A 22787-nucleotide genomic window follows, 5' to 3' on the forward strand; every position below is an offset into this window, starting at 1 on the left:
AGTAGGCGGGTGTTCTCCTCCAACTCCTTGATGCAGTCGTCCCTGATATATCTGGAGATGGAGATGGTGGACGGGTCGAGCTCTCTTCAGGGAGCGACTCTTCGTCACCACGCGCTTGGGAGCGCAATAAGTATTTTTTGGTCCCAGTAGCATTATCAGGGTTGTTAGCGCCCTCAGAACGTATGGGTAGTTGATTACTCATCTTTTCTCGAGTCCGAGAAAGTCGAGCTTTCAGAAGAGAAGAAGAAGATGGGGAGAAGGGATTTTGGGCTGAACAAGTCGGGAAGTCCCCTCCTTCTAGCGCCAAAATGTTATCGCACGAAAATGAACAACTATAGAAAACTTCGGGCGGTTCGACCCAAGGCCGGACCAAGTGGCCGCACCCGAACCAAATGTGCGAACTCGAAAGTCTCGAGCTGGGTTTTCTCCAGTCGGAGGGCTTCTTAGAGGACAGAAGGGGTGAATAGGGGGAGTGACCGTGCCTTTTGTGTAGGCTGCCTACGTACCCGTGTGAATAGGGATCAGGTCAGAACGTAGTTCAAGGCGTATGTAACGCAGTATGAGGCGCGGAGCCTAGAGGGTGTGCTCGACAGAGGAGACGGAGCGCGGAGGAGTCCTCGGCGACGCCTCAGAACTCTGGGATCGAGTGACCCAAGAGAGAATGTGTGTTTTCTCTCTTTTGGAGACGCGGGAGACTCTAAGTCAAGAGTTCCTCTTCGTGGCGGAGCTTCCGGACACGTAGGCGATTTCCAGTCGGAAATGCAGGACGCGTAGGCGATTTCTTGGAGTGCACGAGCACTCGTGGGCTCGGGATTAGTCGTTCGATCAAGAGAGGCGGCGCTCGGGAGTCCCCGGGAGCGCTTCAGAATCTCTGAGAACGAGAAATCGTGGAGAATCCGCTTCAGGCCAAGGATGGCATCCAGAGAAGCAGAGAGAAGAGTGAGTATTCAAGGGAATGAATGGGATGAGTTTCCCCTTAAGGAGATGGGGGTATTTATAGTAGTTGGAGGGGCCTAGGAGGCTTGTAGCTCGTCCTTGTTGGACTGGAGAGCGCGCTCCGCCAAGAAGAGGGGAGCGCAGCGTGCAGAGTGCCCTGCATGCGCGCGCTCTCCTTGAGGGGCGCGCGGTGTGATTGGCGCGACGCGTGGCTTGCTGCGCTCGCGCGCTTTCCTTGAGGGGCGTGCGCCTGATGTGTCGACCTTTTGTGGGCCTTAGTGGTCTTCGTTTATCCCGCCCGTTGGGCCTTCGGGACTTGAGATTTCATGAGTTGCGTGAAACATAAAAGTCCATACTGGAGGAATCAAGGTCGACACGAGGATTTGTTAATCGACTCGTGGACACGTGACTCAACTTGAGGAGTTATCTTGACTCGAGGAGTTATTTCGACTCGAGGAGGAAGACGACTCGACTCGAGGAGTACGACTTGACTTGAGGAGCAAGGCTCAATTCGAGGAGAGTGACTCAACTTGCGGAGTTGAAAGTTTGGCACGAGGACTTGCCAGTCGACTCGTGACGGAAGGCTTGCTGCTCTTCAAGACCTCCGGCCTGATCATCGGCCATTTGAACAACGTGTCTTCTCAATGTCTCGGGTTTTCCGAAAACGATCGACAACAGTTACCATCTCTAAAGCAATTTTTTCTTGGTTGAAATGTCGTCTTTTTTTTTTTCTCCTTATCCGAAATAGAAACCAAATTAAAAAAAACGCAGGCAAGCGGAAAAGAAAAGAAGAAAGAAAAAAGTTGTGCCCCATCCCATTTTTCTCATTAAACGGAGAAGTAGAGTAACCACGCCAGAGTTCGTCACGTATCAAGGTAAGAAAGCCTTGTTTTCGTGTCTCTCTCTTCCATAACATAGATAATCAGAATCTACGGTACTTAAACTTCTATCCAGAGGATGCCACGTGGCACTCCTTTGCCACCTTCTTTGCGCGACACGTGGCTAAATTGGTCTATTCCTTGCGTTTTCTTTTCCTCTTCCTTCTTCATCTTCATTCGATACCCACGCCATCGATTCGTCTTCTTCTAAAAACCCACGCCATCGATTCGTCTTCTTCTAAAAAATGAAAAAGAAATCAAATTCATTTATCTTACTTCTTTTCTTTTCCTATTTCTTCTTCACTCGACCACGCCCAAAAAACACCCAGAGAAGAAAGAGAGCGAGAGAATCAATAAGAGAGAGAAATCGTGAGAGATCGGAACTCCTCTGCCTCATCCAAGGTAAGGACTCGCTTTTTTTTTTTCTCCTTAATCGCTCGGATTTTGTTGATTCTTGAGCGTGATTTTTAGGAGATGAAGTGGAGATGAAGAGCGTGAATCCGTGATTCCTAATTGGAACCCGATTGACTTTCACACTTCTTCTTCTTTTTTGGCACTCTCTCTAGATTGACCTCGATCTTCTCTCTTTCTTGCTCTCTCGAACCTGTCTCTTGTCACTCCCTCATCTCGTTTGCTCACTCTCTACCTCCTGAAAACCAGGTGAGTCTTGATGTGCTACCATATGTCAAATTCAGCCATATGTCAAAAGAAAGAAAGTTTTGAATAAATATACGTTTTTTAGGGCAAGAAAACTGTCGTCGGAGGATATGCGCTTGGTTGCGCCGCAGTGGCTACAGAAGCTCTCAACACCACCATCACCAAATCGTCTATCAAGGCAACGAAGCTCTGCACTTCAACTGCTTAGCTCCGGCGGTGGGAGAAGAATCAGCCGGGATTCCGAAGACGAGAGATCTTAGCGGATTCATCGACGGGTGTTTTTTCGCCGTCACGCCGGATTTTCCGCCGGGGAATGTACGGCGGCGATCGTTCGGAGCTGAGAAACTGGAGCGGACCGGTCGAGGCGACACCGATCGTAGACGGCTTGGACGAAGATGAGGACGAGGACAACGGTGAGTTTGCCCTCATAAGTATGTATATGCGCTATAAACTGTTTGTGAATATGCTTAGCAGAAGAAAAAGAAAACAAAAATAATTGACAACTTAAAGTTGCATACAAAATATAATATGGTCATATACTGTTAGTGTTTCTTTGAGTTCAAATTGATGTTCCTGAATAGTTTGGTTGTGTTGTAATGAATATGGTATAACCTGGTTTTATGATGAGCATGTGAAATTGCTTTGGAAGGAATGAAGCATTGCAAGTGCGATGACAACCAAATCCTGACCGAGCCTTTTTTCCTCTAATCGGTAAAACTCCCTGTTTCGTTTTTTTCCCTTCCTCTGATTTTAAAAATCTTTAATCTGTTGGTCTCAATTTCACACGACTTAAAGCTGCTCTTCGGAAAACTAGCGTTGCAAGAGATTCTGCGGTGTAGTGTGTACACCGAAAGAGCGAGAGGAATTCAAAGTGGTCGTGGAGAATGGAAGGCTGGTTTACACAACAATGTTTATTCGAACCATTGATATCATGCTTATGGCTAGCAAAGCAAGAGAATGTTATAATGGTAAAACTCTATTATTCTATTCTCTTATGGCTCTCTTTTATTATCTATTTTGAGGTATGTCGATCAGATTTGTGGTGTAAGTTCGAGTCTGATTGCGTTTGCAATCTTCAGTATTATTGCAATCTTCAGTAATATTCCAGGCAGGCTCGACCTCCAGGCGAGCTCGACCTCCAGGCGAGCTCGATCCCCAGGCGAGCTCGACCTCCAGGCTAGGCTCGACCTCCAGGAAGGCTCGACCTCCAAGCCAAACTCGACCTCCAGGCGAGCTCAACCTCCAGGCGAGCTCGACCTCCAGGCGAGCTCGACCCCCCCAGGCGAGCTGGACCTCCAGGCGAGCTCGATCTCCAGGCCAGGCTCGACCTCCAAACGAGCTCGACCTCCAGGCAGGCTCGACCTCCAGGCCAGGCTCGACCTCCAGGCGAGCTCGACCCCAGGCGAGAGCTCGACCTCCAGGCGAGAGCTCGACCTTCAGGCGAGCTCGACCTCCAGGCGAGCTCGACCTCCAGGCGAGCTTGACCCCCCAGGCGAGCTCGACCTCCAGGCGAGCTTGATCTCCAGGCCAGACTCGACCTCCAGGCCAGGCTCGACCTCAAGGCGAGCTCGACCTCCAGGCGAGCTCGACCTCCAGGCTCAAGATTTGAACACCAAGCTCAAGAAAAATCCAAAAATCGAAAAAAAACAACGTGTTACTTTTGTTGAAATCAAACTCTGTTTTTATTTTTATTTTTTATGACTTGTCCTTGAATTCACTCTTTTGATTATAGATATAGAATGTAGGCTGCTCTTGAAGTTGTTTTTTTTTTTTTTTTTTTTTTTTTTTTTTTTTTTTTTGGTATTACCTGCATGTTTCGGTTGTCGATCTAGATTAGATTTTGCGATATGTCAAAAATCGATCGTTGGTTGTATTTTTAACAACATTTTGAACTTGAAAATGACAAGTATATAATTATCTTATGTTCATGATATTTAAAGTCTCCATGTCATTTACTTCATACTTTATCAATTATATATAAGTGGAATTATGTTCAATTAAAAAAAATCAAAATTGGAAGGAAAAAAAAATGGCTTCCACTGTCGCTGCCTGGCGACACCAGGATTCAAGTTGAAATAAAAATATATACAAAATATATTGATGAGAGAGGGAAAAAAAAATTAAAGATCGGGAAAAAAATGACTCTAGGCAGGCTCGACCTCCAGGCGAGCTCGACCTCCAGGCAGGCTCGATCTCTAGGCCAGGCTCGCCCTCCAGGCCAGGCTCGACCTCCAGGCAGGCTCGACCTCCAAACGAGCTCGACCTCTAGGCAGGCCCAACCTCCAAGCCAGGCTCGACCTCCAGCTAGGCTCGCCCTCCAAGCCAGGCTCGACCTCCAGGCAGGCTCGACCTCCAGGCAGGCTCGACCTCCAGGCGAGCTCGACCTCCAGGCGAGCTCGACCTCCAGGCGAGCTCGACCTCCAGGCCAAGCTCGACCTCCAGGCCAAGCTCGCCCTCCAGCCAGGCTCGCCCTCGAGGCCAGGCTCGACCTCCAGGCAGGCTCGACCTCCAGGCAGGCCCGATCTCCAAGCCAGGCTCGACCTCCAGCCACGCTAGCCCTCTAGGCCAGGCTCGACCTCCAGCCAGGCTCGACCCGAGCTCGACACCCAGGCGAGCTCGACCTCTAGGCAGGGTCGACCTCCAGCCAGGGTCGACCTCCAAGCCAGGCTCGACCTCCAGGCGAGCTCGACCTCCAGGCGATCTCGACCCCTAGGCGAGCTCGACCTCCAGGCAGCCTCGACCTCCAGGCAGGCTCGACCTCCAGGCCAGGTTCGACCTCCAGGAGGAAGTCCAACCCAAAAATTGTGAAGGCAATCCCAGCCCTGCCAAGGGCTAGGAAAAAAAAGTCCCAGCCCTGCAAAGGGCCAGGAAGGAAAAATCACATCCCTGCCAAGGGCGAGGAAGGAAAAGTCTCAGCCCTGCCAAGGGCCAGGAAGGAAAAATCTAAGCCCTGCTAAGGGCCAGGAAAACCCCTGCCCTGCCATGGGCAAGGAAGGAAAAATCCCAGCCCCGCCGAGGGCAAGGAAAGAAATGTCTCGGCCTTACTAAGGGCAAGGGGGGCGACATCCCGACCCGTCCAAGGGCAAGGAAAACTCCAACCCGACCAAGGGCAAGGAAAACCCCGGCCCTGTCGTGGGCAAGGAAGGAAAAATCCCACCCGCCAAGGGCAAGGAAAATCCCTGCCCTGCCATGGGCAAGGAAGGAAAAATCTCAGCCCCGCCGAGGGCAAGGAAGGTTAAAGCATTGTGCATGGTCAGCCCCTACAAAAATCAAGGGAAAAATGAAAAGACCATCCTACCCTGACTCAGCACACTCCTATAAATACTTTCAGATTCCTCATTTGGAGGTAAGTTCTCGGACGACTTACAAAACCTCTGCCTCTCTATCATCTGAGACTTTCTCTCTCTAGAACGTTGAACCAAGACACTTGGACTAATGTTGAGCGTCGGAGTGCCCGTCGGAGGAAACCCCTCCGGGGTTCTTTAGCTCACATTTCTCTCTTTTTCAGGTGAAGAGACGTCGGAAACCCTTTTCCGACACGGCGGAGACGACAAGTGCCGAGACAACTTCCTCGTTCGACCACCGCGCGGTCATAGGGTCCGGCCCTAGGCCGAACCGCGGACTGGTTTTCGTGTTGATCCATTTTCAGACATTAACACATACTTTTACCAAAATTTTCATCAACGGTTTGAATTTCTTCGAACTTGCTTGTTTTCGTTTTAGGATCATTCGCGCGTAGCGCGTACCCATTACTAGTTATATATATATATATATATATATATATATATATATATATATATGTGTGTGTGTTATGTTAATAAGAACTCAAGCCTATAACAACTTTTCTTAATACGCTGACACGCGGCATGTTGTGGTGTTAGATAAATATTTATTTTTACTTTTTTTTTATCATGTTTTCAAGCTCTCTCTATCTCTCTCTGGCAGCATTATAATTTTTTTTTTTGTCACATCATCGATAATTGATTTACAATACTCACTTGTTGTCTTCTTTTTATTTTTATTTTTTTATGCATGGAATGAATGTAAATACATATATTTTTCCATACTTGAGTAAAAATAGGTTAACATTTTTATATTGAAGCATTTACTACTTTAAATAGTTGGTTTCGATTTTACAAATAACACTTTTTGTATACATAAGATTCAAAATTATAAATTATTAAAGTAATTTGATTTTGGTGATGCTAATAATGATAATAAAATTATTTGTTGCTGGAGTAAACTATAACAAAATATTTTAATTAATAATATTTTAAAGTTTTGATCCCTTTTAATTTTATTTTATTATACCAACCACGTACGTTTTTTTTATACTATATAGTTTTTATTTATATAACGCAAAAGTAAGGTCACCATACAAATAATTTATATGTGTCATATATATATAATATATATGTATATATATTTCATGTATTTAATGAAAGAAGTTGTTTTCTAATATGTAAAATCGATTTTAATTTTTCACCATCTTTTATATCCTTTTATGTACATTCTCAACAATAATAGATATGTTTTTAATATACCTTCTCAATTATGTTTAAAAAAAATGTGCAGTCATTAACCAATTAATTACAATTGAACTAAGACGGAGAGTAGTAGATTTTCCCCCGACAGCTTTAGTTGTTTGATAAAAAAGATTGAGAGAAAATAAGAGATTTGACAAGATTGTAAATTCATCATACCCACCATGTCCATTTTTAAGTTCTCCAATTAATAAAAAAAAAGGGAAACAAAGAAGAAAAAGTTAATTTATATTATAAATATACTCTCTAAACAATCCATCCACCAAATATTCTTTCATTACTAAACTTACTTAAGAAATTTTTTAATATATAAATATGTATAAATATATTATATACATAAAAAAATAAAAATAAAAACTTGCCACAGCAGGCGTAAATACAATTTATTCTAAGTTTTAACCAAACATATTTTCAATTTAGTTAAATTGAGCAGAGCGCATTGTTGAGACTCATCCTCCGCATTCGACTGGAAATCCACGGAAGGAATCAGTTCCGCACGTGAAGTATGCCTCTCGGAGATTCCGTTTACCGGTAACCACAGAAGCTGGCAGGTGATTTCCGAGTCTTGTCGGAAGTGGCAGAGACTTTCGGATGCTATCGGAAGGCTTTAATACCGTTGGAGAAGGAAAAATAAAGACGTTGGTGTGACTGTGTGTGTGGCTGTGTGCGAGTGTGGTGTGTCCGTGTGTGTGTGATATGTATTTTTTTTTGTTTTTTTTTTTTGTTTTTTTTAGTTAATCTCAACGGTTTGAATCTGGATGGCTGAAAAAAAAGTGTCTGTTTATTACAGTTTGAGCTCGAAATTTAGCCTTTTTTTTTTGCAAAATACCCCACTTTTATTTTTCACTTTAAATACACACCAATTCTCACCATTTTATTCACAAGTCAAACTTTCTTCTCAATAAAACTCTCAAATCCTCTCAAATTCTCTACAAATATTCATATACAACAATCTCTACATATAAATTATATAGTTAAGTTTTATAAATCATTGCCCATCAGATCAAAATTATCATAATTGATACCTATTAGTTGAAGCTCTTAAAAACGAATTTGAATTTCTTCAAACTTACTCGTTTTCATTATACAATCATTCTCTCGTAGCGCGTAGCCATTACTAGTATAGCTGAGAAATGTGTACGGAATTATATGAATTCGTGGTGTTTCAGTAATGAGTTCTTTGTTTGGGGTATTAGGTCGAAGACATCATATACAAGTTAGCGAAGAAGGTCTGACTCCGTCACCGATCAGAGTGGTTCTCTGTGACTCGCAAGGTATCGCTTAGATCAGAAGTGTCACCGGAAGCAAGGTCCTTCGAATCCACAAGGCTAATGGTAATATATCTCCTCAATTAATCCACCATTTTTATTATTTCTTATTACGAATTAAGTTTCTGTAACCTTAGGCTTTAGATACATTTTGGGGTTAGTTGATCAGAGCTTATCGTTTCCAATGTTTTTGGTAGATAGTGTGAGAATTTCATATTGTGTGTGAAAATGGAATTGGTAATGCCTTATGATGTTTAGTTTAATAATATGATTTTAGGTAGAAAGTAAATAATGAAAAATCATGTGAAAGAAATTCGAAACAGAAACTTTAAGAATATATAGTAAAAAGTTGAAAAGAGAAAAAAATAAAAGTGAATAAACCAGACCTTGAAGCTCTTTTCAAGTTGGTCCATGACGTAGAACCATAGAGCGCCGCCGAGAAACGTGCCAAAGATGATTCGAACGTACGCCCATGCTTGGAAACGAAGAACCACCATTTTCCCTTGCTTTTATGGATTATTTCCTTGAATTCCTCCATAAAATAAATACGATTTCTGATTGAGCGTCGATCGGTAGACTGTTCTGCAATTAGATGGCAGTTTTGATACCGGGCCTACTGGTCTCAAAACGCTCTTCGATTTTTGTTTATTTATTCACTAAATCATTTCAAACAGGGCATATCTATCTGCAACTGTAGGAAACTGCCGCATTTCTTTTTTCTAACTTGTAAACGTGATAAAAGAAAAATAACACAGAAAATACAGACATAACATAAGCTGAATAGAACGATTATCATCCAGAAGATGTAACACAAGAGTCAAACTTGAACACCATATATGTATCTGTTACAGATTCTCTCGATGGTAAAATATTCCTTCGGAAGAAGTGACAAAAGACGGAGTTTTTTTATTTATGTATTAGGTGTTTTTTTTTCGCATTAGGAATTTATTTAATTACGAATTAAATAAATTAAATTGCATTATTTAATTAGTAGGATTCCTATTAGTAGGATTCCCGGTAGGATTCGGTTGTAAGTTAGATTTATCTATAAATATGTCTTTATTCATGAATAAAAAATTATCTTAATCACTCTCAAGAAAGAGGGATTAGGTTTTGTGAAAGACCCAAGCTATTTTAATTACGAATTTTTTTAATTACGGCTCCCGTCACGAGATCGAAATCCCGGGCTGTATCAGTTTTGGTATCAGAGCGGGTCCATCTTGGTTCCAACACTCGGAGTGGTGGCTTGGACCTAAAGGGGGTGCCAACCGTGACCAACGTGGCCGTTGGTTCTTCAAGCGTGGGGTATTGTTACGATCCTAGTTGACTCTCACATTGTGAAGTATGAGATTGACATGTGAGAGTCTCACATTGCTTAAATATGGGCTTGGAATGTGAGTTTATAACCTCTTGGGTACCCTCTCCGTAATATCTAGCTTTTGGGGATGGGTTCTACCCAAAGGGTTGTAACATATACAATAATCATCATGAGACCATATGATAGGCTTCAAATATTTGGAAATCAGACATATAATGATGCTTACATATATTTTTGTGCAATAAAACGTGACAGAAGAGCCAAGTTTGCAGACCATAGGTATTAACATACAAGTATTAAACTCCTATTTTTAATTTCTGGAGAAGGTGTAATTTATCCGCAACCTTTGGCCAAAAAAACCGTGCAAACAAACCCGTTTTTAACCCACTCCCCCATTAAATATGCACAACCAAAACAAGACCGTATTATAGGAAAAATAAGGCCTGGCTCTCCCAAAATTATTTTGCAAGAATATTCCCCACAATTCTCTCCTACTTAAAGACCAATACGACTTCCAATGATAATATAGGTACCCCTTTAATTATGTACTATTATCTAATTACCATACAGACACTGCAGAGACACTCCCAGAGGATAGATATCATTCTCTATTACCAGGGGAAAAAAATGTGACAGAAGAGCCAAGCTTGGACACCACAGATTTTGCCATACAAGTATTAAACTCCTGAATTATGTTATGGAAAGATACAATAGTCTTTCTACCACAATGGGCATAAATCCCTCGCAAACAAACGCAAAAAACACCAACTCTCTCCACAAAATCAATCAACAAAAATACTCTTAACCCGAAGACTTGTCTTTCATAATCCGCCTAAAGATTTAACTTTTTCTGCTAATGGCCTATTGGAAAATTGATGATAAATAAAGTAGAGCTAAATTGATGAGACATAAAAAATTTAAATACTACCATGTTGGTTTAAGTCTCCTATCTACTTCTACACATGGCAAGCTTCAGCGGGTTCAGCAGCAGTCAAAGTGGTGGACCGTTGGATCTTCATCAGGTGTTACTTGGCGATCAAGGAAGCGTCTTCGTTGCCTATAAATAGGAGTATTAGGGGCTTGTAAAGACTAATGTAATTCTCTGTATTGTTTACAAACTGGGAAAACACTGAGAGACTTGAGAGAAGTGAGTTGGGAAATAACTCGTGATCGAGTTAGGGGTGTTTCGAGTGTTTTGTAACCGGGTGAGAGAGAGAGAGAGAATCTTCTTCATTGATATTTGATTGACTTGAATGCTGTAGTATGTCATTCTAGGACCGAACCAGGGTAAAAGATTGTGTTCCTTTTCTTTTCTTGTTCATCATCATCACGCAAAGCTAGATCATCGATGTTACTTGAGCAGGAAGTAACTGATCGAACTCAGAAAAACTCAAACCACAAGAGGGTTTTTTTTTAACAATTAGTATCAGAGCCTCGTGCTTTGCGTATGAATTCAAGAATGGGAGTCAACAAGGTTGAGGTGGAGCGCTTCGACAGCAAAGGCGACTTCTCTCTTTGGCGGACTCGAATAAGAGCAGTCTTGGTGCAGATGAAGGTTGCGAAGGCTCTTGGAGGAGAAAAAGTATTGCCATCCACAATGTCTGCTGCAGAGAAATCAGACATCCTCGAGATCGCCTACAACACCATAATTCTTCATCTCGGATAATTCTCCAAAGAAAAATCCGCCGCTGGTGTTTAGTCAAAACTCGAATCTCTGTACATGACCAAATCTCTAACGAACATAATCCACCTCAAAGGAAAGCTCTACGGATTCAAGATGCTAGAGGGTAAATCGATCTCAGAAGGCCTCGACGAATTCAACTAGATCGTTATTGATCTCTCAAACATCGATGTGAAAGTTGAAGATGAAGATCAAGCGGTAATAATCTTGAATGCGCTGCCAAACTCTTACGCCAATTTCGTAGAGACAATGATGTACGGACGCGAATCATTTACCCTCGAGGAAGTACATATTGCCCTAAAGTCAAAGGAGCTGGACCCTACATCGGAGAAGAAAACGATCGGCGAAGGATTGAATGTTCAATCGAAGTCAAACAAGAAATCTTGGAAATCAAAACCCAAAGACAAGCCAAAGAATTAGAGCGAAGAAAATAAAGATTTTCCCTACAAATGTTACCACTGCCACAAGGAAGGTCACATGAAGAAGGATTGCCCGGACAAGGACAACCAGTTCGATCGACCAAAGAAGAATGCGAAAGCCGCCATTGCAGAAGAAGGGTACGACAACGCGGAAGCTCTGAACGTGACTGATGAAATGCCTCACCAGGAATGGGTTCTAGACAGCGGTTGTACTTATCACATATCACCAAACAAAGACTGATTCAAAAGCCTCACATATGAAGATTGTGGATCAGTGCTTCTGGGAGATGACAAGGCGTGCAAGGCTATTGGGAGAGGTAACATTCGAATCAAGAATGATCAGGGTAAAACTAAACTCCTTACAAATGTGAGACTTATCCCTGATTTGAAGAGGAACTTAATTTCCTTAGGAACTCTTGAGAAATCTGGTTACTCTTTTGGTTCTGATAATGGCTATCTAGTAATATCTAAAGGAAATAGATATGTTATGAAAGGTGCTAGGAAAAATGGCTTGTATTTTCTTGTTGGTCAGACTATTACAAGTTCAACAGCTATTTCCACAAGAACTGACATGGCCAAGACCTGGCACTTGAGACTAGGCCATGTAAGTGAGAAGGGCATGAGTGAATTGGCCAAACAAGGCTTGATTGATAAAGCTCAGATAGGCAAACTCGAATTCTGTGAGACATGTGTTCTGGGAAAATCTGCAAGACAACCTTTCCCAACAGGAACACACAGTACAAAGTCAATCTTGGACTATGTCCACTCGGATCTGTGGGGACCAGCACGCACAATATCCCATGAAGGCAACAAGTACTACATGTCCATAATAGATGACTACTCACGCCGAGCTTGGGTATATCTGATCAAGCACAAGAGTGATGCCTTTGAAACCTTCAAGAATTGGAAAGCCATGGTTGAAACTCAGATAGGTAGAAAGGTAAAGAAACTGAGAGTTGATAATGGGTTAGAATACTGTGTGTAAAGTTTCAATGAGTTATGCAAGACATCTGCTATTCAACTCCATCACACGGTTGCTCACACGCCTCAGCAAAATGGCATTGCTGAAAGATTCAATCGAACAATAATGGAAATAGTGAGGTGTATGCTTCTACATGCCAAGCTACCTAGCTCATTCTGGGGTGAGGCATTTCACACTGCTTGTTATCTCATCAATAGACGCCCTTCCACTGCCATGAATATGAAAACTCCTATGCAAATGTGGTCAAATCATGAAACTGACTACACAAAGCTAAGAGTTTTCATGGTTGCATCAGAAAATCTGCAAGAGGAGCCAAATAACTATAAGCAGGCCTGCAAAGACAAGCATCGTGATAAGTGGAGAGAGGCTATGCTTGAAGAATTAAAGTCCCTCAAAGACAACAAGACCTGGTCTATTGTTGACAGGCCTCAAAACAAGAAGATAATGGGTTCAAGATGGATTTTAAAACTCAAAGAAGGCATAAAAGGTGTTGAGAAGCCCAGGTTCAAGGCAAGACTGGTGGCAAAAGGGTTTTCACAGCAAGAGGGCATAGACTACAATGAGATCTACTCGCATGTTGTCAAGCATAGATCCATTAGAACCATACTTGCTCTGGTGGCAAGGTTCAACTGGGAACTTGAACAGATGGACGTGAAAACAACTTTTCTCTATGGTGATCTTGAAGAAACTATCTACATGGAGCAGCCTGAGGGGTTCGTGGTAGGTGAGAGCCAAGCCAAGGTGTGTTTGCTACATAAGTCATTATATGGCTTAAAGCAATCACCAATGCAGTGGTATTTTAGGTTCGACACTTCTATGATTAAGCATGGTTTTCACAGAAGCAATTATGATGGGTGTATATAGTTTAAATGTCTTAAAAAACACTCACACAATCTATTTACTTCTTTATGTGGATGATATGCTAAATGTGTGTCAAGATATGTCGGAGATAGACAGGTTGAAGTCATGGCTAAGAAGTGAGTTTCAGATAAAGGATCTTGGTCCAGCACAGAAGATCCTTGGCATGGAAATAGTGAGATTCAGAAATAGGAAAAGCCTCAAGCTTCACCAAAAGCACTATCTGATCAAAGTGCTTGAGAGGTTTGACATGGCCAAGGCCAAATCTGTATCCACTCCTATACCTCAACACATGAAATTATCTATGTCTCAGTGTCTTAGTACTCCTTCTGATATTGCTGAGATGTCTCATATTCCCTATGCTAGTGCTGTATGCAGTTTAATGTATGCCATGATATGTTGTAGACCTGACCTTGCTTATGCAATAAGTTTAGTTAGTTGCTTTATGTCTAATCCTGGAAAAGATAACTGGAATACTGCTAAATAGATTCTGAGATATGTCAAGGGATCTTTAGATGTTGGTCTGGTATATGGCTTTGATGATACTAACAGTGTGCAGGTACATGGATATGTAGACTCGGATTAATAGACACTAGAAGATCTTTCATAGGATATCTCTTCAATGTGTGTGGTAGAGTTGTAAGTTGGAAGTCGAACCTACAGTCAGTGGTCACACTTTCAACTACAGAGGCAGAGTATATTGCAATCACTGAGGCTGTCAAGGAAGCCATATGGATGAAGGGACTTTGTGACTGAAATTGGGTTCAATCAAGTTCAAGTCCGGATCATGACAGACAGTCAGAGTGCCCTGCATCTTACAAAGCATCAGGTTTTTCATGAGAGATCGAAGCATATAGATGTGAAGCTTCTTTTTTTAGAGACGTGGTTAATGAAGGAGTGGTGAAGATATAGAAGGTGTCAACCGAGGATAACCATGCAGACATGTTGACTAAGCCAGTTTCGAGCAGTAAATTTGAACACTGCATCGATATGATGAATGTCAAGAGCACCAGGGTGGAGAGGCCTTAGGGCCTGAGAACTCACGTCAATCAATTAAATGATGAAAAGAAGAAGATACTCGTCTTAGGTGGAGATTTGTTGGTTTAAGTCTCTTATCTACTTCTACACGTGGCAAGCTTCAGCGGGTTCAACAGCAGTCAAGGTGGTGGACCGTTGGATTTTCATCGGGTGTTACTTGGCGATCAAGGAAGCGTCTTCATTGCCTATAAATAGGAGTATTAGGGGCTTGTAAAGACTAATGTAATTCTCTGTATTGTTTACAAACTGGGAAAACACTGAGAGACTTGAGAGAAGTGGGTTTGAAAATAACTCGTGATCGAGTTAGGGGTGTTTTGAGTGTTTTGTAACCGGGTGAGAGAGAGAGAGAGTCTTCTTCATTGATAGTTGATTGACTTGAATGCTGGAGTAGGTCATTCTAGACCGAACAAGGGTAAAAGATTGTGTTCCTTTTCTTTTCTTGTTCATCATCATCACGCAAAGCTAGATCGTCGACGTTACTTGCGCAGGAAGTAACTGATCGAACTAAAAAAAAACTCAAACCACAAGAGGGTTTTTCGTAGCATACCACATATCCCGAATTTTTTTTTTTTTTTTAATAAAACAACAGCCAAACTTTCTCCAACATCATAGTAAAAAATTTAGGCTTCCCGAAATAACAAATCCTCAACTTAGATTCTTTCCTAGATTTCATTCAGGAGGTGGATGGTGTGAATCCGTGAGGAAGAGAAGGATTTAAGCACGTGTTGTTCCTTTCCATAACAAGGTAAATGCCAAACCTTGATATTTGGTTGGTTTAATGCTTGATTTGGGGTTGCGAAATTGAGTTTTGTGGATAGAGTTTGAATCCCTTAGTTAGTGTTCGGGTCTTGATTATCTAGTATTGAATTGATTGATTCTTGTTTGATTTCGGATTTCTTGTTGGAATTGAGTGATTGGTACGATTTGGTTTATAAATTAGGGTTTTTGGATTTGAGAAAGGTGTTGCTGGAATTTTATTTGAAATTAGGGCTTTGATTCTTGTTTAATTGCTATTGATTCCGTTTTGCATTGATTTATTTCTTTAAGGTTTTTTTTGTGCTCTACATCTCGATGCATTTACCGACACTTCTTTGTCTCTGTGAAGTTCAAATATTTTGTGCTCCTTTTCTCTCTATGCTTTGCTTACGTGAAATGTAACTGTTTTCCGTTAATTGACTTTTACTGTGGTGTTTTGTTCATATAGAAGTTTTTTTTTTATTCACTTCTCTTGGCTTTTTGTTTTGGGGTAACGGTTTTCTGAATTCTTTTTGTTTTGAATTGAATTTCCCATTGTAAAGTGTAACTTTCTAAAAGATTGATTTCGTAGATCAGCAAATCTCACATATAAAGCTGATCACACAATGAAACGGCTGATCACATTGATAATAATTACAATAAAGTTACCTGATTTCTTAACTCTCATCAATTTAATTTGAACTTTATGTTCAAGGCCATAAATTTTGTAATTTTTTTTAACAACCATTTCCAATAATTTTTACCGTTCATGTTTACTTAATGATAATTAGTATGAAGTAGAAAAGAGTTTATCATAATCATGGCTTATTTTATGCAGGAATATTTATGGTTTCATTTGTGGTTTGTCGTTTTTATGCAAGATTTTTCGTTGCCTAATGTAAATAAATCTATAATGCATTTAGTGTGCGTATCGCTACCTAATGTAAGTTTGAAATACTCCTATGCTTTATCTACGCTGTGAAATTTTGAGATCAAATCCAATTTAACTTGATTTTATATAAGCTCTGAAGAAGGTTGCCAAGTTTTATCTAATTGTGCTTCTTTGATGTCTCTAGATTAACAGGCACAAATGAAGCAGTCTAAGAAATAGAAAATGTCTCGTAAAAAATTCTTGTTAGCTGACACTATGGCGTCCTCTTCCACCGTCTGAAACTTTGTTAGCTAACTTCTTGAGTTGTTCAAGAACTAAGTTACAAAACAAGGTTTGTTATGTTCAAGAATATAAATTTGTTAAGATTAATATCTTTAATTAATAATTTTTAAAATGTCTCTAATTTTTTTTTCTGACCAAATCTTCGAAGATGATGTCAACCGCAACAACCCGTGTGCTGGTATTTCCTAATTTACTTATTGTTCATACTTGCTATTTTCACTCCGACTTTGTTTTAATCGTCTGGGTAGTAATGTATTTTAAGTTCTGTATTTGTGAAGCTACAAAGGTGCGAAACAATTTCAATTCTTTTTCGCCATAAGAAGCTTCATAATATACGCCAAAAAGCTGCAAATAATACGCCAAAGAGCTCCAAAAAATACGCCCCCGCCCAGCTACGATGCTCGTTGCAAACATTATTTAAGTGTAATTTTGTAATCTAGAATTTCCCTTATTGTATTTCTTAGGTGACATAAATTATGATTTCTGATGTTTATTATTTTTTAGATCATTAGTTTATTTTCGAATGCATTTGGGATATCTTAGATAATCCTCAAATTTATAAAGCTGAGCAAAACTGTTTGTACTGTGATGCTTTGAAATTCCAGTTTGAGCCACCCACGTTTTGCTGCTCTTCTAGTCAAATTTGTTTGACAATAGAAGAAACACCGACTATTTTTTGGGATTTATTCTTTGAGAGCAGATCGGAATCTGACAACTTTCGTCGTTATATAATTTGGGCTAGATCAACGAGTTTTTAATTTGCCATGTATTTCTCAAGTAGCAGCAATGTGGGTAGAAGATGGTCCATCAAGTGACCAATGGAATGGGGATATCATTGTTCATGGATCAGATGATCGTACACATTATTTCGATATGACTATAGATGCTATGACCCTTTAAAATATCCGATCTTATTCCCTCGTAGTGAAACTGGTTGGCATCCAAACATTCCTCGCAACACACTCGGAGCATCCAACTTATTTGGTTCTGTGCCGCGGAATTCAGAAAATATTGCTTCGAATATAGAAGATTTACTTCAACCACGAAATACAGGCATTTCTCTTTATATGTTTTCGTTTCCTCATTCTTCTCTCTATCTTTTTTTTTCTTGTACGCATAAATGGATAATTTCAATGGTTTTCCATTCTGTTAAGTATACATATATTTGTTGGAATTGATCTAGGGTTTAAGAAAAAGTTTAACGCTTCGGTAAGCGGCGGAATTTTAAAAATTTTCTTTTACAAGTAAAATAGTTTTTACTAACCAAGACAAAGAGCAAGTACATATAAATAAAACTATTATGAGCATAGAATTTTACTAACCTTTTTAGACGCTTGAACGTTGAGAAGCTTTTGGAAAAAAGGTTGCAACGTTCGTCTCCCCTCGCAGCACGTCTCTCTTCCTTCCTCGGCAACTCGAGCAACCACGAAAGTTTCTATCACTAAATCACTCAAGATCAAAAGGAATTAGTGTGTGGGCACTTTTAAACACTACAACTTAAGAACAAGTCTTGAGGTCGCAGAGCTAAACACTAGGTCAAATGAGGACCTATGTGCCAAAACAATAAAATGAAATTGAATAGAGAGAGAGAGAGATGGAGAGAGAGAGAGAGAGAGAGAGAGAGAGAGAGAGAGAGGATCGGCCAAGCTAGAGAGAGAAGCTCTCAAATCTCTAGAACTTGGGATGAATGAAATGTGTGGAATGAGGCTCCTATTTATAGGAGAGGTCTCACCTTCAATAAGGTAGTTTCCTCTTCTATAGAATATCACATATTCATGAGCAAATATTTGCCCATTTCCTCTTTGATTCACACGGCCAAGAAGGCTTCATGAAGCCCTTGGATTTCTTTCCTATTTTGTTCTCTTTCCTAACTTCTCTATGCCATGCATAGGAAATTTGTTTCCTCTTTTTCTTTTGGCAAGTATCTTGATACATTTATGCACAAAATATTCTCCCTTTCTTTCTTAGGGTTGGGCGCCCAAGGCCTTCTAGAAAAGGCTTCTAGAAGCTTCTTCATTTGTTCATGACAACATGAGAAAGACCCATTAAGAATTTTCAATAGAATTCTTATGAAAAAAAATTAATCCACAAGGCCCGATAAATCTAATTTTGGCCGAGTGACATTAAGTCATCAAATGACCTTGTCAAAAAATTTATTGACATTCATTTCATGCTATGTCTTTAAAAGACAAAAATACCCTTTTGACAATTTTCATAAAACTTGTCTCGTTCTTGTTTTGACTTAGCTTCTAGTTTAACTATTCCTACTTGATGTGATTCGTGACAGTGATCTCATGGATCCAAATGAACAAAGCTTGAGCTAAACACTTGGACTCAAAAGTTCACAAACCTTTTCCAAATATAGCTTAATGCCAACTGACTCCACTAAAGAGTTGCCACTGAAAATCTCTCGGTTCAAGTGAATTTATTTTCTACTCAAGAATTCAACCAAATTATGATGAGCGGATCCACTGAATATTATCTATGTTTACCCTTCATGAATATCATCAGCTAGTCGAGATTTACGAAATTACCATTTTACCCTTCTAGCTGTTATTTCCTCAACTCCTTTGTCGCTTGTGAATAAGTTAGAAACAATGTATTGACGAGGAGCTAACAAGTGACATTGTTTCATCCAAAAGAGTCAGGACTCAATTTGGACACTGGCCAGTTCATTTATTCACACTCCAAGGAACAAAGCATGAGGTGATATACATTGCATTTCAGCAGTCTTGTACATGAATTCTATATCTATGAGAACTTCACAAAGTTACTCATGACATTCTCACAACTTAGTACTTCACCAATAGGCCATGTTCATAATCACATAGTGAGTCCGAACTCTGACTTTCTCAAATGAGAATACGTAAGTTGTGAAATGGCATGTCTCATTTCAGGATTAAGGTAAGCACGATGCAATTCATACGTAGTGACTTCGATACATAAGAGGTTAAATGGTTTGTTCTTATCTTATCTCTAGAAGTGCACTGGTCAATTCAGTACCTTCGGAAGATACCTAGAAGAACTAGAGTCTCCAACTCTCAATGCCTCATAACCAGACATCATAGATTCTTCTAACAATCGTACTGAGGTCAATAGTCCTTTGACTCTTAGATTGCGAATATATCGTTTTAAGCAAACTACGAAGAGTTTGTTCATACAAATCTACATTTGTCTCTTCGTAAGTTGTTAAGTTTGTTTATGGACTAAAGACCTTAACCTCAGATAATTTACCCACATCGTTACCTATGAGTAATATATCATCGACATATAGTACCAGAAACACAACTTTGCCTTCGTGTATTAACTTGTAAACACAAGGCTCATCTATTGGCTGTTCAAAGCCGAAGCTTTTCACAGTTTCATCGAATCTAATATTCCATGACCTTGACGCTTGCTTTAGTCCATAAATGGACTTAAGTAACTCACAAACCTTGGTCTCTTGACCTTTTTCCACGAAACCGTCTGGTTGAGCCATGTAAATGCGCTCATCAAGACTGCCATTCAGGAAGGCTGTCTTGACATCCATTTGCCAGATCTCATAGTCGAGAGCTGCAGCTATGGATAGAAGTATGCGGATGGATTTAAGCATTGCGACTGGTGAGAAGGTTTCTTCATAGTCATTCCCTTCTTGTTGGGTATAACCCTTCGCCACAAGTCGTGCTTTGAACGTCTCGACGTTCCCATCCGGACCCCTTTTCTTCTTGTATATCCACTTACACCCTACGGGTTTAATCCCTTCAGGAAGGTCTACAAGTTTCCAGACTTTGTTGACATACATCGAGTGCATCTCAACTTTCATGGCGTCAAGCCAAAGGTTTGATTCAGAACAAGCCATCGCTTGGCTATAGGAAACAGGATCATCCATGTCAGAGACGGCTACATGAGAGTCTCCATAAGACATGTACCTGTCAGGCTTTTGAGTAGACCTCCCACTACGTCGAAGTACTACTTGACGAGATTCTGATGAGTTAGGTTGTGTTTCAGTTGGGGTAAGAACAGTTTTTACAGATGAGGTAGAAGCTTCCTCACCCAACTTTTCTTCAATCACAATTTTGCTTCTAGGTTTTGCATCCTTCATAAAGTCCTCCTCGAGGAAACGAGCATTCGTGCTAACGAAAGTCTTATCGTCCTCGGGACTATAGAAAATGAAACCTTTGGTTTCCTTTGGATATCCCACAAACAGGCACAATTCTGACCTACTAGCCAACTTGCTAGTCTTTTGCTTTAGCACATGTGCAGGGCAACCCCAAATTCGGAAGTGGCCCAGATTTACTTCACGGACAGTCCATCTTTCATAAGGACTACCAGGAACCATTTTGGACGGAACTTGGCTCAGAATATAGGCGGTTGTTTCGAGGGCATATCCCCAAAAGGAAAGAGGGAGTGATGAGTAACTCATCATTGATCTAACCATCTCCATAAGAGTTCGGTTTCTTATCTCTGACACTCCGTTTTGTTGAGGTGTGCCAGGTGCGGTAAGCTGAGAAGCGATACCTTCTTCTTTAAGAAAGTCATCGAACTCTCCAGACATATACTCACCACCTCGATCAGATCGAAGGGTTTTGATCACTTTGCCAGTTTGTTTTTCCACTAAAGCCCTAAAGACCTTAAATACGTTAAAGGTGTCGGATTTGTGTTTGAGCAAATAGACAAAACCATATTGCAAGTAATCATCGGTGAAGGTAACGAAGTATTCGTATCCTCCACGTGCCTGTTGGCTGAGTGGACCACATACATCAGAATGTACTAGTTCCAACAACTCAGTGGCTCTTCGACCCTTATCGGAGAAAGGTCGCTTGGTCATTTTTCCTTCTATGCAGGATTCACAAGTAGGTAGTGAACCTATTGCAGAGGCTTGGAGTTGACCGTCCCTCACAAGTCTCTTAATCCTATCTAGACTGATATGACCAAGTCTTAAGTGCCATAGATATGTTGATTTTGTTAGATCGGAGGATTCAGAAAGTTTGATCCTCTTTGGCTCCCTAATTAGATCGTCATCTATTTCGGTGTCTAAGATGGAAGGTTGAGTGGGATAGATGTAGAAAATAGCATTTTTCATACATGCATCAGTGACAAAAGAATTATCAGGAAACGAAATACGAATTCCATTCTTAATGAACTTTAAACAATAATCTTGCTCAAGAAGACGAGCAACGGATATTAAGTTCTTCCCAAAGGTAGGAACAAAATAAAAATTATTCAAGTTTAAAGTGCGGTCTTCAAAAGACAGCGTCACAGATCCCACAGCCTTTGCAGACACCAGGCTCCCATCACCCCATTCACTACTACAAATTAGCATATTGGGTGCGGAAGGGTATTAGGTGCGACATGTCGCACCTAATAGTCACACCTAAGCCCATATTAGGTGCGACATGTCGCACCGGATACTCATCCGGATGACTAAAAATTTCGCTAATGTTTAGTGTTATTCGGTGCGACATTGTCGCACCTAATATGAATATGTCACACCTAATACCTTTAGGTGCGACAAATGTCGCACCCAATGAGTTTTAAAATTAAATTTGTCAGCGAATCCCGCCGAATTTTTTTTGGATCTGGGATTTCATATTGGGTGCGACAATGTCGCACCTAATATGATTATTAGGTGCGACAATGTCGCACCCAATAGGTTTAGGGTTTTAAACCATGCGTTTCTCTTTTTTCACACATTAACTCTCTCTCTCTCTCTCTCTCATCTCACAAGGTCTCTCTCTCTCAGCCAGCCCCCGCCGCCGTCCTTCCCCGCTCCGCCGCTGCCGGCCCATCCTGGTACGTCCCCATCTCTCTCTCTCTGCTCACCGGCCGTCTCTCACCATCTCACACTATCTCTCTCTCTCAGCCAGTCCCCGCCGCCGTCCCTCTCCGCTCCGCCGCTGCCAAACCTTCCTGGTACGTCCCCCTCTATTTCTCTCTCTATCTGTCTCACCAGTCATCTCTCACTCTGTCTGTCTCTCCCAGCCTGCCCGCCGCCGCCTGGACCAGCCCCGCACTGCCGCCCGGACCAGCCCCCACCCGCCGCCTGGACCAGCCCCCCTGCCCGCCCGCCCCACCGCTGCCTGGACCAGCCCCCCGCCGCGCCCCACCGCCGCCTGGACCAGTCCCCGCCCCGCCGCCTGGATCGAACAGCATTCTATTTCTGATTTTGTAATTTTTTTTTTAATTTAAAAAACATATTAGGTGCGACATTGTCGTACCTGATATGTCGCACCTAAAGGTATGACTATTAGGTGCGACATGTCGCACCTAATGCCTTTAGCGACGACATATTTGGTGCGACTTTGTCGCACCTATTGTCG

General features: G+C 41.3%; 1 protein-coding gene across 1 annotated transcript; it reads right to left on the reverse strand.

The window, feature by feature from the left end:
- Positions 1-1874: 1874 nt before the first annotated feature.
- On the reverse strand, positions 1875-8780 carry LOC149383058 (uncharacterized). Its single transcript, XM_089627668.1, has 2 exons — positions 8670-8780; positions 1875-2021 (listed from the first exon to the last, which is right to left on the reverse strand). Exons 1-2 carry the CDS (start codon positions 8778-8780, stop codon positions 1875-1877), a joined length of 258 nt encoding a protein of 85 aa, XP_089483794.1.
- Positions 8781-22787: the final 14007 nt, after the last annotated feature.

Source organism: Urtica dioica, chromosome 10 (genome assembly GCF_054948205.1).
Source record: "Urtica dioica subsp. dioica isolate 48M chromosome 10, U.dioica_male_clone48M_v1_H2, whole genome shotgun sequence".
Classification (NCBI taxonomy): domain Eukaryota; kingdom Viridiplantae; phylum Streptophyta; class Magnoliopsida; order Rosales; family Urticaceae; genus Urtica; species Urtica dioica.